Source organism: Arachis ipaensis, chromosome B04 (genome assembly GCF_000816755.2).
Source record: "Arachis ipaensis cultivar K30076 chromosome B04, Araip1.1, whole genome shotgun sequence".
Lineage (NCBI taxonomy): Eukaryota > Viridiplantae > Streptophyta > Magnoliopsida > Fabales > Fabaceae > Arachis > Arachis ipaensis.
Window position 1 is genome coordinate 126,331,181 of NC_029788.2, and position 13,569 is coordinate 126,344,749.

Here is a 13,569-nt window from a genome sequence, read left to right on the forward strand (position 1 = left end):
TCAATTATGAAATTGACTTTAAAAATTAATATATCTAAAAAAATTAGTTATTAAATTAATTATCATATATTTATATATAACTAATTTTTTTCAGTCATTATTTTAATTTATTTTAATATATATTTTATACTAATAACTGATTTTAATAACTGATTTTGACGTACACCGAACATAATCATAAATTATTACGTAGCTTATTTAACTTATTTTCTAAAACCTTCCTAACAACTCAAAATTCTACTAAATTATAAGATTTCAATATTTAAATTATGCTAAATTTCATGGTTTAAGGATTTGATTTATTATTCCAATTTCATGTAAATTTTTAAATTTTTCTATTCAGCTGTTATCTTAGATTTAACTTTTATTGATGTAATTATAAGGGATAAGAGTGAGAAGAGTGAGTTGGAGTCAGGATAAATATGTAAATATTCAAGGAATAACATAATTTAGTTAGTTAGCATTTCTAGTGTAGAGTTAGTATGTATATATATGTGATGCGTGTATTTGATTTTGGTGTGGGAAAAAGTAATAACAAATATCTTTCCATTACCCTTTATTTCTACTTTCAATTTTCTCTGTCAAGAAACCAACACTTGCTACATAGCTTCTTGCTGCATTCTTTATGGTATCAAGAGCCACCATTTCATCATTAGATCCACAATGGAAATCACGCTATCAGATTCAACAAAAAAGACCTTCTCACCCATTGCTGAAAAACTCAATGAAGACAATTACTCAACTTGGAGATATCTTGCACTTCTTACCATTGAAAGTTTGGGTCTCGAAACCCACCTTGATCCATCAAAGGCTCCAGAACAATTCACATCAGATGCCACCAAGAAAACACTCACTGAATCAGAAGAGTTCAAGAATTGGCGAAAGCGTGATAGAACCCTCACAACCTGGCTGGTAGCTTCGATGACAAACCCCTTCAAGAATAAAATCATTCATCTATTCAAATTTTCTGATGTTTGGAATCAAATAGATGAATACTTCCAAGCTGCCTCCTCTGCGCGTGTACAAAGCCTCAAGAGTCAACTACGATCCTGCAAGAAGACTGGTCCAGCAACTGAGTACCTTGCCAAAATTCGCAAAATTGTGGATTCCTTGTTTGCTGTGAGATATGAAGTACCAGAGGATGATCACCTTCAAGCTATCATTGATAGGCTTTCTGAAGATTATGCCGTATACATCTCTTCCGTCACAGCAAAGAGAGGATCTTTCCGAGTTGTTGAGGCTGAAGCATTTCTCCTTTCGCATGAAGAGATGCTCGAGCGCTTCAAAAAACCTGACATTGGTATGCCAACTGCTCATTATGTTCAAAATTCTCCATCAGGCTTTGATTACAACCGTGCCACCGCCAATCGACGCGGCCGTGGAGGCAGAAATGGCCGTGGTGGTGGACGTTTTGGCTTCAATAACAATAATTCAAGAGTGCAGTGTCAACTATGTGGAAGATTAGGGCATGTGGTGTGGAACTGCTACCACAGATTCGACCATTCGTTCAATCCCAATTCTGGAAATCCCTCTACGACACCTCAAATTCCATACATCAATGCACACCCACCACCTCCCCCCGCGAATTTTCACCAACCAACAGCCTTTCTTACTGCCCCATCCTCATCATTGAGTGATGCATCCTGGCTTGTAGATTCTGGTGCCAGCCACCATCTCACACCAGACCCTTCAAATCTTCTTTCTTCTTCTGTGAGCAACACAGACGCAAATCAAGTCTTTGTAGGTAATGGTACAGGTATTGCCATCAAGAATTTTGGCTCCTCTATCCTTTATGATAAATATGCTAATATCTCTTTCTGTTTAAAGAATTTGCTTCATGTCCCTCAAATTACCCAGAATTTGCTAAGTGTGTCCAAGTTTGCAGCTGAAAATGGGGTTTTCTTTGAATTTTGGCCTGATTTTTGTGTTATCCGTGATCAGGCTACCAGGGACTTTCTCTTACAGGGCATAGTTAGAAATGGAGTTTACTCCTTTGACACTCTCAGAGTTCCTAAGCCTAATACTCAGGACACTGCTTTAAGCTGTAATTCTAATTTTCATCATGATGTTGTTCCTGGTTTAGACAACTTCAATTCAGCTCTTTGTAATTCTAATGTCATCAACAATTCTAATTTCACTGCTTTCAATACTCAATGTAATGTGAATAGTAATATTGTTCTATGGCACAAAAGACTTGGCCATTGTGCCATGAAAACTGTGCTTACCATCATGAATAAATGCTCCATTCCTATTACAAATTCTGCATCTTCTTTACAATATAAGTGTGAAATTTGTCCTCTGGCAAAGATGCATAGATTGCATTTTGATCAAACTGAAACTGTGTATAGTGCACCATTGCAGTGTATTTTTGCTGATCTATGGGGACCATCTCCTGTGACTTCCCGAAATGGTTATAAATATTATGCTTGCTTTGTAGATGGTTTTTCAAAATTTACTGTTATTTTTCTTTTACAGAATAAATCTCAAACTTTATTAGCCTTTCAAAATTACAAGAAACTGATGGAAAAACAAACTGGTCACAACATTAAATCCCTACAAACTGACAAGGGAGGTGAGTTTCTTTCTAAACCCTTTACTAGCTTTCTTGTTACTGAGGGTATTCAACATAGAATGTCATGCCCTTACACACATCACCAACAAGGTAGTGTCGAAAGGAAGCATAGACATATTACAGAAATGGGGCTTTCCCTATTAGCTACAGCATCTCTTCCTATGGAATTTTGGGAAGATGCGTTTATTACATCTATTTACATCATTAATCGATTACCCACTAGTGTGTTGCAAAATAAAAGTCCTTATGAAACTCTATTTCACCATACACCAGATTTCACTTTCTTTAAAGTATTTGGATGTGCATGCTTTCCTTTCTTAAGACCATATAAGAATGTTAAATTTGACTATAAATTTGAGATTTGTCTTTTTCTTGGCTATGATCCTAATCATAAAGGTTATAAGTGCATGACAAAGAATGGTAAGGTTTACCTTGCAAGGCATGTTAGGTTTATTGAAACTTTATTCCCCTATCATTCTATGTTTTCTAATTCTGCAATCAAGTCTACTGTAGATACACAAGATTATATTCCTGAATCCACTAAGTTTGAAATACACATACCGTCATCCTCACCCTCTTCTACAGAAAATCCCTCTCTCCCAGCATCCTTTGTTCTGCCAGAACCACCAAACACCACCTCTAATGATTCTCCTATTCACATCAGACCTCCAATTTCACAAATATCAGACCCCCTACCTCTGCCTCAACCCCATTCACCTATCCCTGTTAGTGGCTTAAAGAGAGGTTTACCCTCCATTACACCTACAAACACCCATTCCATGATGACAAGGGCCAAATCTGGAATACACAAGCCAAAAACCTTCAACACACAAGTGGTTGATCTTGTTTACAGTATACCACTTACAGTTAAACAGGCCCTTAACTGCCGTCATTGGAAGAGAGCAATGGACGCAGAAATTCAGGCTTTAGAGAGGTGTAATACCTGGACTCTTACAGAACCACCAGCTAATGCAACAGTAATAGGAAGCAAATGGGTTTTTGCAATCAAGAAAAATCAAAATGGAGAGATTCTTAGGTATAAAGCTAGGCTGGTAGGCAAGGGTTTTCATCAAAAGGAAGGTGTGGACTATGAATAGATCTACTCACCAGTAATTCGACCAACCACAGTAAGAGTTGTGTTAACCATTGCAGTTTCTCTGGGGTGGCCATTAAGGCAATTTGATTTTGACAATGCCTTCTTAAATGGCACACTGGAAGAGAATGTCTACATGGTTCAGCCTCAAGGGTATGTTCATCATAATAGTTCATTAGTTTGTAAGCTAAATAAAGCTATATATGGCTTGAAACAAGCACCTAGAGCTTGGTTCAAGACCTTAGCAGATACTCTCTACAAGTTTGGGTTTAAAAGTACTAAATCAGATGTGTCATTATTTGTTAGACACAATTCTTCTAATGTGACTTATTTGTTAGTGTATGTGGATGACATTATAGTCACAGGGAACAATTCACAGGAAATTGAAACTTTAATATCTCAATTACATGAAAAATTTTCTTTAAAAGATCTTGGCAGATTCAACTATTTTTTAGGTCTTGAAGCTACCTATCTTCCCCATGGAGATCTTTTGATATCTCAAATGAAGTATGCCAAGGAACTATTACTCAAGGCTGGAATGAATAATTCAAAGCCTTTGCCAACGCCAATGTCGACAGATTTGAAACTCTACTCCTCTGATTCAGAACCATTTGAAAATCCAACAAAGTACAGATCTATAGTTGGAGCCTTACAGTACTTAACAATGACCAGACCAGATATTACTTTTGCAGTGAACCGGGTATCTCAGTTTGCTCATGAACCAACCCTTAAACATTGGAAAAGTGTGAAGAGGATACTTCGTTATGTGCAAGGTACAGTAGAACATGGAATTGTTTTTACCAAATCCACTAATTTCAGGATTCTTGCATTTGCAGATTCTGATTGGGGAGGTGACTTGGAGGATCGAAAGTCCATCACTGGATTTTGTGTTTACTTGGACAATAACCTGATATCATGGAAGAGTAGCAAGCAGACAAAGGTCAGTAGAAGTAGTACAGAAGCCGAATACTGAGCTATGTGTGCAGCCCAAACTGAAATCATCTCAGTCCAGCAACTCTTGAGTGAATTACATATACCACAGCCTACACCGCCTACCATCTACTGTGATAATCAAAGTGCTTATCTTCTAGCTGCTAATCCCATACTGCATAGTAGATGCAAGCACCTAGAGTTGGATCTTCATTTTCTTAGAGATCTAGTCAATCAGAAATCTCTTTTTGTGGCACATATTCCATCCCCTGATCAAGTTGCCGATTGCCTGACTAAGCCATTATCCCAGCACTTATTTGACAGATTCAGACACAAACTGAGGGTATTCTTATGTCCATACCTCAGTTTGAGGAGGGGTATAAGGGATAAGAGTGAGAAGAGTGAGTTGGAGTCAGGATAAATATGTAAATATTCAAGGGATAACATAATTTAGTTAGTTAGCATTTCTAGTGTAGAGTTAGTATGTATATATATGTGATGCGTGTATTTGATTTTGGTGTGGGAAAAAGTAATAACAAATATCTTTCCATTACCCTTTATTTCTACTTTCAATTTTCTCTGTCAAGAAACCAACACTTGCTACATAGCTTCTTGCTGCATTCTTTAGTAATTACCTTCGCTTTTTTTTAAAAAAGTTTGTGTTATTTTTAGTTAATTTCTATTTTATGGAAAAAGCTGAAATAGTATGATTTTTCTTAATGTAACATCATGGATTAGAAGCACACTTTATAAAGGTTTTTATGTCCTTCACCTCAAGGCTCAAAGCCTCAAAGCCTCAAAGTATTTTTTGGACCAACATTAGCTCTGCTTTCCTTTATTTGGGTTTGGGCTTTATTATACTATAGGTTTTGGTACTTTGCATTATTCTTTGAAACTTTAAGAAGTTTATAGAACTTGGGCCATTGTAAGCCCAGACCATAAGAGGCATAACATTATGGCTGCACTTATCATAGAAGTAATGCTGTGAATTTTAGGATGGAGACATATCTAGGAACATAGAAGCACATCTCATATCATTAATCTCCCCAAAGGTACAATAATTTTGGTATAGGAACTTTGCATATCGAATATCACCAAAGCAAAAGAGAACTAAGACAAATTGAATTGATGATCCAGCAGGGTATCCTATAGATCACAGTTGGCATGACATGTAGCTCTCAAATAATGCAATAATAACTATGTATGGAATTTTTATTTGTTAATTAATTAACCAAACAAAATATGTTATTAATAATTAATTAGATTAGTAATTTCCCGTAAACTATCATGTTCTATTGTCATAAATAACCATGATAATTATCTGTTCTTTATTAATAATATATGCAAAAAATACAAAAATACTATATGTACTTTAAAAATCAGCTACTATATTATTGTCTATAAATATATATATTGTTTAACTTATTTTTAATCTGATTATTTTTAATATATATTTTTTATTATAACATTCTTAACATATATTTTATATAAATAACTAATTTAACAACTAATTTTCTATACATGAACCTATAACATGATTGAAAATAAAAATATACAGAGTATAAATTGGATAAATGAAGGAAATTACATAAATTTCACTCAAATTCTAAATTTCAACCCAAATTAATTTTTGAGAATAGATGTTGTCTCAAAATAATGAGTGTTATAGTATACATATGAATTTGAATAAATAAACAAAAATACACATAAAAATATTTGTGGTGGATAAAAGTACAGTCGAAAGCTTCATTTCGACAGACAAAAATACACCTCAAATCTTATAAACATGTTAATGGCATGACACTTTTGTCTATCAAAAATAATCTTTTGAATATAATTTAATATTTATGATATTTTATGTATACTTTTCTCCACTGCAAATTTTTTCATATATATTTTTGTCTATTTATTCTATGAATTTTAGTACCACAAAGTGGCTATACACTAAGAAGACAAAAACCACATGAAAGTTACCAACCACTGGAGACATAGTCACTACCGATAATGACTAAGTAAAAGGGTTTGATGCATCATCTAACAACAACAGATACAAACATGTGGAGAGGAAAATAATGATGTCTTACCAAACAAAAATAATGTACTGGCAACAATTGATCATGTCCAACTGGCCAAGTCCAAGTATTTACAGAAAAGCAACCACTGTCACAGTCTCATCAAAAGACTTGTCCCTCTCTTAGTGATCATAGAAATAGTTGAAATATGTGGATGCTTCAGCAATAATATGTATGGTTTTCGATTCATTATTGAGATCTAAGAGAAGTATGGCAATAAATTGAAACCCTTTTTTTTTTAATGTCGAAATTGAAACATTTTTGTTACTTGTTATGGGGGATACAATCTAAAATTTTGAGGTGTCAACTTGGAAATCATTCATCAATATGCTTGTTATGGATACAATCTAAAATTTTCTGTGTATTATGATAATGTTGTAACTTGTAAGTGTGAAGAGTGTATGAAATTAGTACCACATCAAAGAAAACAAAAAAGAGTGAAGAGTATAAAATGAGAGATCCATTAATTTATTAACTTAAGGTTAGAAATGGTACTCTCTTTTATTTTTCTTTTTTTAGCTTATTATTACTAGTTCTCCATTAGATTCTGCACTCTTTTATCCTTAGTGTTAAGAAAGGTGAAAACTCGGGTGCAGTCGACTTCACGTGAAGTTGATAACTGAGAGCCGTTAGATTATTTGACTAATTTGACTAAATTTTCTTCTAACGGCTCTCAACTATCAACTTCACGTGAAGTCAACTGCACCTGAATTTTCACCGTTAAGAAATCAATCAATTATAAAAAGTAACAATTGATCCAAAATCTGCAACCTTAGCACATGGTACCTTTCTACTCTGCTTTGTTTAGCTTCCAACGGAAACTTGGAATTTTCAGATTCACATGTCATGTAACCATTGTTATTAGTGGGTAACCACATACCCTTCATCATCAATTCTTGTTTAATCATAATTCCAACTCTAATAACAGAATCAATCACCAAAAGTAGCCAATAAAAATATCACAGTATGTCTCACCCTGCCTCCATACAATAAGAAAGGGAAACATAACACAAAAATTTAAAAGAATAAAAATCTTAAACTACAATATAATTGCAGTGCTAGCTAAGCAAAACTAGAAAATAATGATTTCTAATTGAGATATTAAAATTATTGATTATCATGTTAAAATACTTTACCAACCATTCCACCCTCTCCAATATTCACATAATCCCCACCTTTTTTTTTCTTTAGCAAGTGCTAGGAACAACAAAATACTATGATGAGAAAAGCACCGTATATTGTAATTGTTTTCCTCAATATTTTTTTCAACAAAACAGGTTCAAACTAATAAAAGCTAAAAATCACTATTCATCAGCATATGAAACCACTAGTGTGATCCTGAAAAGTTAACTAAAACTTATGTCAATGCCAAAATAGAACCATTCTTGATCCTAATAACCACAATAATTAAGTGTGCTATCTTTCTCTTACTTCACATTTGATGCATTTCTGTCTAGCAACTAAAATTTTCCTTGACACAATGCTGAATCTTAAGAGAAGTGATGAAGATTGATCACTACGGCCGCGAAATTGGGCTGTCAAATGGCCAAGTGTTGACGCGCACCGGCCGCTGGATGTGTGGACCCAACGAGTTGTTGCAATTACTTTGTAGTGCCGGCACGTGAGTGGTGGAGGCGGCGGCAGAGTTAGAGGACGAGGCGGATGAGACGGCGACACGCTCGCAAGAAGGACACATTGTAAGAGTTGTTGGAGGGTTCATATGCATGTAGAGCTGTGGAGATAGCTTCAATGTCCTAAGCTCTTGCACTTCTTTTTGCAACCTCCTATTCTCTTCACTTAGATTCTCACAATATCTCTTCAAGTATTCACAATCCACTTCGGTTTGCTTCAACTTGGTCCTGTATTTATTGGATCAAAATAATTTGAGTTTGTTTGTTACTCTTTTTTCTAATATAGATACAAATTATACCCAAATAAATTGAATATAAAAAAAAAACACAAATCCACAATACTAACATGTCAATCATTGTACAATTCGCCTCATTAATCATATTTTCATTACATGTGTTCCATATTTGACAATGCTGTTTTTTTTTTTTAAATGTCACATAATCAACTATAAGTTTAGCTTTATGTCAATAATAATTGCGTCATTGATCACTCTCACCAAAGATGCGAGTCAAAAGTCAAAACCCATTATTAATTTTTAAGTTATATATACTCAAAGTTGCTTTGATTACAATCGACAGTTAAAAGTGTAATTACAAATTAAAGAGGAAGAACAAAACATTTCTCCGAGTCTATGTGTATCTCATTAAAACTTCACACGCGGAATTAGTGGGGAAAAAAAAAGATAACAGTTCCTTTAGTACACATAATGAAATATATGTTAGGACTTAATTTAAATGCGTTATCAGTGCTTTTTTCTTTTATTTTCAGATGATATATTGTCATGTTCTTAGTACTAATAATGAAATAATATATATGTTATTAGGACTTAAATGTGTTATTAGTGTAATCTTTTTTATGTGATCGAATTCTATATCACTATATTGGTATGTAAATCTAAAAGTATTTAGTTCACAAAAAAATTTCATTAAAAATCATCGTGTATACTATATAGTATAGATTGGTTGACATTACTCATCATATTTATCATTATACCATATATATATACACATCAATTTGATTTCAGCATATTAAAACACATTTGCCAATTCACACACATGATACCCAAAAATAAAACATTCGTTTGTAAATTGTAAACCCCGTAAAATTAGCGAATAATTAACCACAAAAATAAGTAATTTTTTATAAAAAAAGTAACTTTCTATAAAAATAATATTTAAATTAATTAAATAATAATAAAATTTTAAAAAGTGGACCAAAAACTGAATTTTAAAAGTCAAGTTGCATTTTTAAAATAGAAATTATGATCATCAATTCATCATATATGAAATACCAAGAATGCCCCCAAAAAGCATTAAGTGATAACCTTACCTTGCTCTCCTATTCTGGAACCACACCTCCACCTGTCTGGCTCTCAGATTCAATTCCTTTGCCAATGTCTGCTTTTGTTTCTGAAAATTGAAACAAAAAAAAGTAATTAATTAATTTCAGGAAATCCCAAAACTACCCTCAAATATATGCCACTGGACACTAACCGGGTTCAGCGTGTTATGCTGCTTGAACGTTTCTTCCAATAACATTGACTGCTCCTTCGTCAGCCTCAGCTTCTTCCTCGCCGCCTCTCCGCCGCCGCCATCCTCGTCATCACTTCCCCGCGAGCACGACACCAATTCGATGCCGGCAACCGCCGTGCCATTGTCCTCTTCTCTCTCGCTTCGCTTGCAGCCACTGCCACTTGATAAACTACTGTTGTTTGGCGATGAATCATGGTTGTCCTGGTTGCAATCCGGCGGAGTCTCCGCCATTGACGGCATCGAATTCATGTTGATTCCTCCACCAAATAACGGCCTCATATCTGTGCTCCTATCTACTGCGTTTTGCATGTTTAGTTTTTCAGTCAGTGGCATTGGTGTAATTAAAATGAATAACAGATGGCATTTATATATTATATATTGTTTTGTGTGGAAATTGAATACATGAATAAATCTATAGAGAAAAATAATTAAATAAATTCAACTAAATAAAATAATATTATTTCTAATGCATGGATTATTTGTTATTTTGTGAAGCAAAAAATTAAGAAATAAAAGCACAGAGAAAATTAAATAGAATATCTTTAGTTCTGGACTGCATGATTTGCATACTCACCAAATAAAAGTGGTATCTTTACTCATGAAAAGAAGAAACATATATAATAGTGTTTTAAAAAAAATTGGACTTAAAGGAAGAAAAATCAAGTTAAATTTCTTCTAAAAAAAAGAGCTTTAAATTCTTTTTAAAAATAGAAAAGAGAGTTCCGGAGGAATCTAGAAACCAAAAAATAATAATAAAAAAATTTAGAAAAGATGAGAAACAACACAAGAACCTCGTACCTTGTGGTAATAACTGAAACAACTCATTCCATGAACTCTTCTCGTTGATGTTATTCATAGGAACCGATCTTTGTGGCTTCAAAGGTGGCGGAGATGAAGAACATCCTCTTCCCAAACTCAAACTCAAACTCAACCCCACATCTTCATTACCAATATCTTTCTCACCCATTTTTTATATGAGAAAGAAAAAAGAAACAAAGAAAATTAATTAACCAATGTGTGGTTTTCTGCTTGAAAGAGTTTTGGTTACTGGATTCTTTGTTTGGGGAAAGAGCAAAATGGAACAAAATGGGTGGTGGTTGTGATTTTTTTCTTTTTCTTTTTTCCAATTTTTTTTGCAGTGAATTGAAGGATAGATGATGGGTTGTACTATATGTATATATACATGAGAAAAGAGAAGAAGAAAATGAAAAAATAATTAAGAGGGGTATAAGAGTTATGTATGACTTTGGTCAGAGTGACAAATTGGTTCAATGATGACTTAAATGGTTATCCTAGGCTTTTGAGCTCTATATATGCTTTTGGATTCTTTCTTTTCACTACCACTCTAGTCCAATTTTAACCATGGTTAAGTTAATAGAAATAGTTATAGTTATATTATATGATGTGAAAATTGATAGATTGTAACGGAGCTTAATTGGCTTTTACTAACTAGTTCTGTTGGACTTGTTGCATATAAAGCAGCTGCATTTTCGGTAGTGGAATTTTGACCAGAAAATTAAGGAAAAAGGAAAAATATATGTTTATATAGTCACGTTTGTGTCACGAGATATGACACGACATGCTTGGAATCATCATCATCACCTTATCATGGTTATGACGAGGGACAACATTTTTTGGATTCTAGTTTACTCCCACAATAATAATAAAATCATCATTTAGAAAATGACTTTAATTTCTCAATCATGAAATAAATATGACATGTCTGTTATTAAAATTTAGATAAATATATATTTCCTCTTACACTTAATTATAAATTATCAATTCTTTTTGAAAGATAAATTATCAGTGTTTATGACTAATAGTTTTTTATATATACTTGTTTTATTGTTTATAGCTAAATAAGGATTTATATCAAAGATGATTTGGTAATTTATTTAAATTTTAAGATTATTTTTTGGGGATAAAAATAAATTGAGTATTACTATCATATTAACACCTTTTCAATTTTTTTTTGTAAGTGATCCTAGCTAATTCATATTTATAAGTTTCTCATAACTTAGGTTTTATAAGTAACTGGATTGCTAAAGACGAAGTGTAGGAATTTGGATGTCATGGATGACATAAGTGTAGGATATTTCTTGTTTTATTTCAATAATTTGTTTATAAAATAGAAAATTCACCCTCGAAAGAATATTCTTAACCTTTTAATTAAAAATAAGAAGAACGGATAAATAGGTCTTTGACTTTTTAGTTTATGGATTTGAAAATACATTTAAGTTTTTGATATTTTTAAAATCTTGACACATCGATTCTTTTGTTCACTTAGATCTGTCAGACCCAACGAAAAAATTAAACATAACTTCCATTGTACTGACGTGGCCGATATACGGATACACAAGTGGGAGAATTTTAAAATGAGAGAAATTAGATTTAGGGATATGTCCAGATTTTCAGAAAGTCGACGACTTAAATGTCCGTGCCCAAAAGGTCAATAATTTATTTGTCTTTTTCTCTAAAAATAAAACAGATATATTTTTATATTTTTAAGATTAAAAATACATTTGATTTATATCTTACATTCAAAAATAATATTACATGAATACCATTACTTCAACTATTAATATCAATTTCTATAAATTAATGTTTGATTATATAAAAGAAAATAATAAAATTTATAAAATGTATGAGAAGGGATTTACAGGAGACAATAATTGAGGTTTTTTTTTTTTTTTTTCAAAAATTTTTGTTCATTGCTCAATCCACAAAATAATAGGCGAAATCAGCATACTTTCATGGTTTAATTACTCAACATCATATATACCTAATCTTCAGTATTCCCATCAAGAATCAAAATACAACAATATGTCTCATTTTTATAATTATTGAATATATCTTATTATTGTTGATAATGGTTAATTTTGTAGTTTATATAAACGATGACTAGAATAATTGTATATATCCTTATTCCTTTAGCATAGTCTTGTAGCACTCCAAATTTAAGAATTATATGCAATAGAATTGGAAGGAGACAATTGAGTTGAAAGATAGACAATGGGGTGGCATATTATTATTATGGAAAAGTTGTAAGATACCTGATTTTGCGAAGCTGTGGGGCTCTCTTTTGTATGGATTCAACCAGACCCTTAAGAACTCCATATCAATGGTGTTAGGCAGCGCGTGTGCTTCACTCTCTCATGGACCATCAACTATTCTCATATTAGTTTTATATAAACAATTTTACATTTTATTTTTAGATAGTCTAATAAGTTACAAGTTAGCTTTATTTGTTTTATGCAATATATTTATATTTATATTTACTTCGTCAAAAAAATTAATTATCATGTTCAACAATATAAACTTAGATCATCATAACAATAAAATATACTTGTTATTATATTTATAAATCACACACTAATTTTCGCTCAAAACTTTAAATATTTATTAGAAGGTAAGACTTTTCGTGATAAAAATAGCTCAAATTATATAGATAAACACATACATATATTTAACTTTGCTTACCTTCTTTAGATTTAAGGCATTTTCTATATATAGAAAAATATTTATAAATATGACTTGTTAAATATGCTATTATTATTGTACAAATTTTTCTATGAAAAATTAGATGTTTGTACTTTATTATTTAAATTTTTTTGTGTAGTACTTTTAAATAACTCGAGTAATTCACTCAAACATAAAAATTGATTAGTCAATCAATTGGAAAAATATGATTATATTCATAATTAATTATAAAAATAGTTGTAATTTAATTTTGATAAA

General features: G+C 32.3%; 1 protein-coding gene and 1 pseudogene across 3 annotated transcripts; one reads left to right on the plus strand and one right to left on the minus strand.

Annotated features, from left to right (window-relative positions):
* Positions 3,802-5,048, plus strand: LOC107637252 (annotated as a pseudogene).
* LOC107638124 (homeobox-leucine zipper protein HAT2) lies at positions 7,827-11,127 on the minus strand. Of its 3 annotated transcripts, none has more exons than XM_021121982.1 (4): positions 10,630-11,127; positions 9,793-10,166; positions 9,629-9,708; positions 7,827-8,526 (listed from the first exon to the last, which is right to left on the minus strand). In XM_021121982.1, exons 1-4 carry the CDS (start codon positions 10,796-10,798, stop codon positions 8,184-8,186), a joined length of 966 nt encoding a protein of 321 aa, XP_020977641.1. In that variant the 5' UTR covers positions 10,799-11,127; the 3' UTR covers positions 7,827-8,183. The 3 variants fall into 3 exon arrangements, with proteins under 3 accessions (XP_020977641.1, XP_016196782.1, XP_016196781.1); XM_016341296.2 differs by having other exon boundaries at positions 9,793-10,124; positions 10,630-11,126; XM_016341295.2 differs by having other exon boundaries at positions 9,793-10,127; positions 10,630-11,125.

What these genes read in the sequence shown, in the direction of transcription:
- LOC107638124 (XM_021121982.1), bottom strand. Translation starts at nt 10,798, where the DNA reads ATGGGTGAGAAAGATATTGGTAATGAAGATGTGGGGTTGAGTTTGAGT. An exon ending in AGCATAACACGCTGAACCCG is followed by an intron (nt 9,709 to 9,792) that starts GTTAGTGTCCAG and finishes TTCAATTTTCAG; the next exon opens with AAACAAAAGCAGACATTGGC. An exon ending in TTCCAGAATAGGAGAGCAAG is followed by an intron (nt 8,527 to 9,628) that starts GTAAGGTTATCA and finishes CAATAAATACAG; the next exon opens with GACCAAGTTGAAGCAAACCG.